General features: G+C 42.6%; 1 protein-coding gene across 1 annotated transcript in view; it reads left to right on the forward strand.

The window, feature by feature from the left end:
• The window catches only part of TTLL1 (tubulin tyrosine ligase like 1), a 23,903-nt gene that overhangs the window by 10,643 nt on the left and 11,080 nt on the right, over positions 1-2,180 (forward strand). The window contains exons 4-5 of the mRNA XM_003783132.2: positions 230-364; positions 991-1,099. Coding sequence (XP_003783180.1) covers positions 230-364; positions 991-1,099 — 244 coding nt within the window. The remainder of the gene's footprint in view (positions 1-229; positions 365-990; positions 1,100-2,180) is intronic.

Genomic DNA, 2,180 nt, shown 5'->3' on the forward strand with positions numbered 1-2,180 from the left:
ACAACGCCCGGCTATTTTTTGGTTGCAGCCGTCATTGTTGTTTGGCGGGTCCGGGCTGGGGATTCGAACCCGCTACCTTAGGTGTATGTGGCTGGCGCCTTAGCCGGTTGAGCTATAGGCGCAGAGCCTAATTTTAATGAAGTCTAGCTTGTCAGTTCTTTCTTTCATGGAGCACATCTCTGGTGTCATATCTTTTACCTACTAATTTTTATTTTTCTCTGATGTTTAGGTTTGTGTCTCAGTCTACTAAGGAAGCCTACGTGATCTCTCTCTATATTAACAACCCGTTACTCATTGGCGGCAGGAAGTTTGATCTGCGGTTGTATGTTCTGGTGTCCACATATCGCCCGCTGCGCTGTTACATGTAAGGGGCCTTCAGGTTTCGTTTCCCTTCTTTTTTTTTTTTATTGCCACCGAAAGATGATAATTTATTGTTTTACCATGACCCAGAAGAGAAACAAGATAAAGAGAATATTCATTACAAATCCCCACAATTTCCTCCCTAGCCTCACTACTCTAACATTTGTCAAGATGCCACTGGCCTCCTAAGATGGACCATTGGCTATAAATTGTGCATTAATTTTATTTTGTTGCCATTTCGTTTATGATTGAAATTTTAGATTGCAAGGCTTCAAATTATTAATTTCAATAGGAGTTCTCTAACTTAAAAAAAAAAAAAACACTTTCCTCTAAGATTCCATTATTTATTGAAAGGAGACTTCCTAGAAATATTAATGAGGATTTTAAATGGATGTTTCCCTTCTTAAGACTGTGTTTTAATCTAGTGCTTCTTACCTGTGGACAGCATCATAAAGTTTAGTAAAACTGTCTATGGTGCCGCCACAGGCTAAGTATTAAGGAAATAAGAGCAGTCAGCCTGGAGCTAATGTGAGTCTTACAAATAACAAAGCCACTCTTTACGGAGCACGGAGTGGTATGTTTTATTTGTGTTTTTCCTCAGACTTTGAATTAATCTGAATTCCTGCACAGGTACAAGCTTGGGTTTTGCCGGTTTTGCACCGTGAAGTACACCCCCAGCACCAGTGAGCTGGATAACATGTTCGTCCATCTCACCAACGTCGCCATTCAGAAACACGGGGTGAGCGTCTCGTCATTTGTGCCACCAAAATGGGCTGACTTTGTGGGTTTATTTTTTTGTTTTTGCCAGCACTGGGGGGACCGGAAGGCTCTAAGCCTCAGTGTGGCTGTCCTGGGTACCTCAGCTAGATACCAGCTTGGGATGGGGTGGGGGAAAATTCAAGCCCTACTTTTCTAGTTCTATGACCTTGGGTAAGTCAGTTCCGCCGTCAGAGCCTCAGTTTCTCCTTTTGTTAAAGGAGATTATCACCTGCCAGGGTTGTTGGGAGGATTGCAGGAGATGGTTTATATGCCTAGTCATTCATCCAGGCTACAAGTACAGACCGTCCCTGACTTGCGATGTTGGACTTAAAAGTTTTCACTTTACGATGGTACAAGAATTTAAACCATTTGATGGAAACCATACTTCAAGCACCCACACAACCATTCTGGTAATCACTTTCCGTAAATCACACAAGAGTCAGCACTTTATTGTTAATATAAAACAAGGTTTGTGTTGAATGGTTTTGCTCAACTGTAGGCTAACATGAGAGTTCTGGGCACATTTAAGGTAGGCTATGCTGAGCGCTGATGTTTGGAAGATTGGGTCTATTTTTGTTGTTGTGTCTTTTATTTTTTTTCTTTTTTTGAGACAGAGTCTCACTCTTTTGCCCTGGGAGAGAGTGCAGTGGCGTTATCATAGCTCATAGCACTCTCAAACTCCTGGGCTCAATTGATCCTCTTGCCTCAGCCACCAGAGTAACTAGAACTATAGGTGCCCACCACAATGCCCAGCTAGTTTCTCTATTATTAGTAGAGACAGTGTCTCACTTTTGCTCAGATGGTCTCAAACTCCTGAGCTTAAGGGATCCACCTGCCTCAGCCTCCCAGAGTGCTGGGATTACAAATGTGAGTCCACCACGCCTGGCTGGAGAGATTAGGTCTATTAAGTGCATTTTTGGCTTATGATATTTTCAATGTGTGATGGGTTTATGAAGGCATAGTCCATCGTAAGTTGAGAAGCATCTGTACTCATTGAGCATCTGTGTGAGTTGGTGCCACTCTAAGGTAGGTACAGTAATGGGCAAAAACTACCTTGGTAG

Source organism: Otolemur garnettii, unplaced genomic scaffold, assembly GCF_000181295.1.
Source record: "Otolemur garnettii isolate 467f Iridium unplaced genomic scaffold, OtoGar3 scaffold00007, whole genome shotgun sequence".
Classification (NCBI taxonomy): Eukaryota; Metazoa; Chordata; class Mammalia; order Primates; family Galagidae; genus Otolemur; species Otolemur garnettii.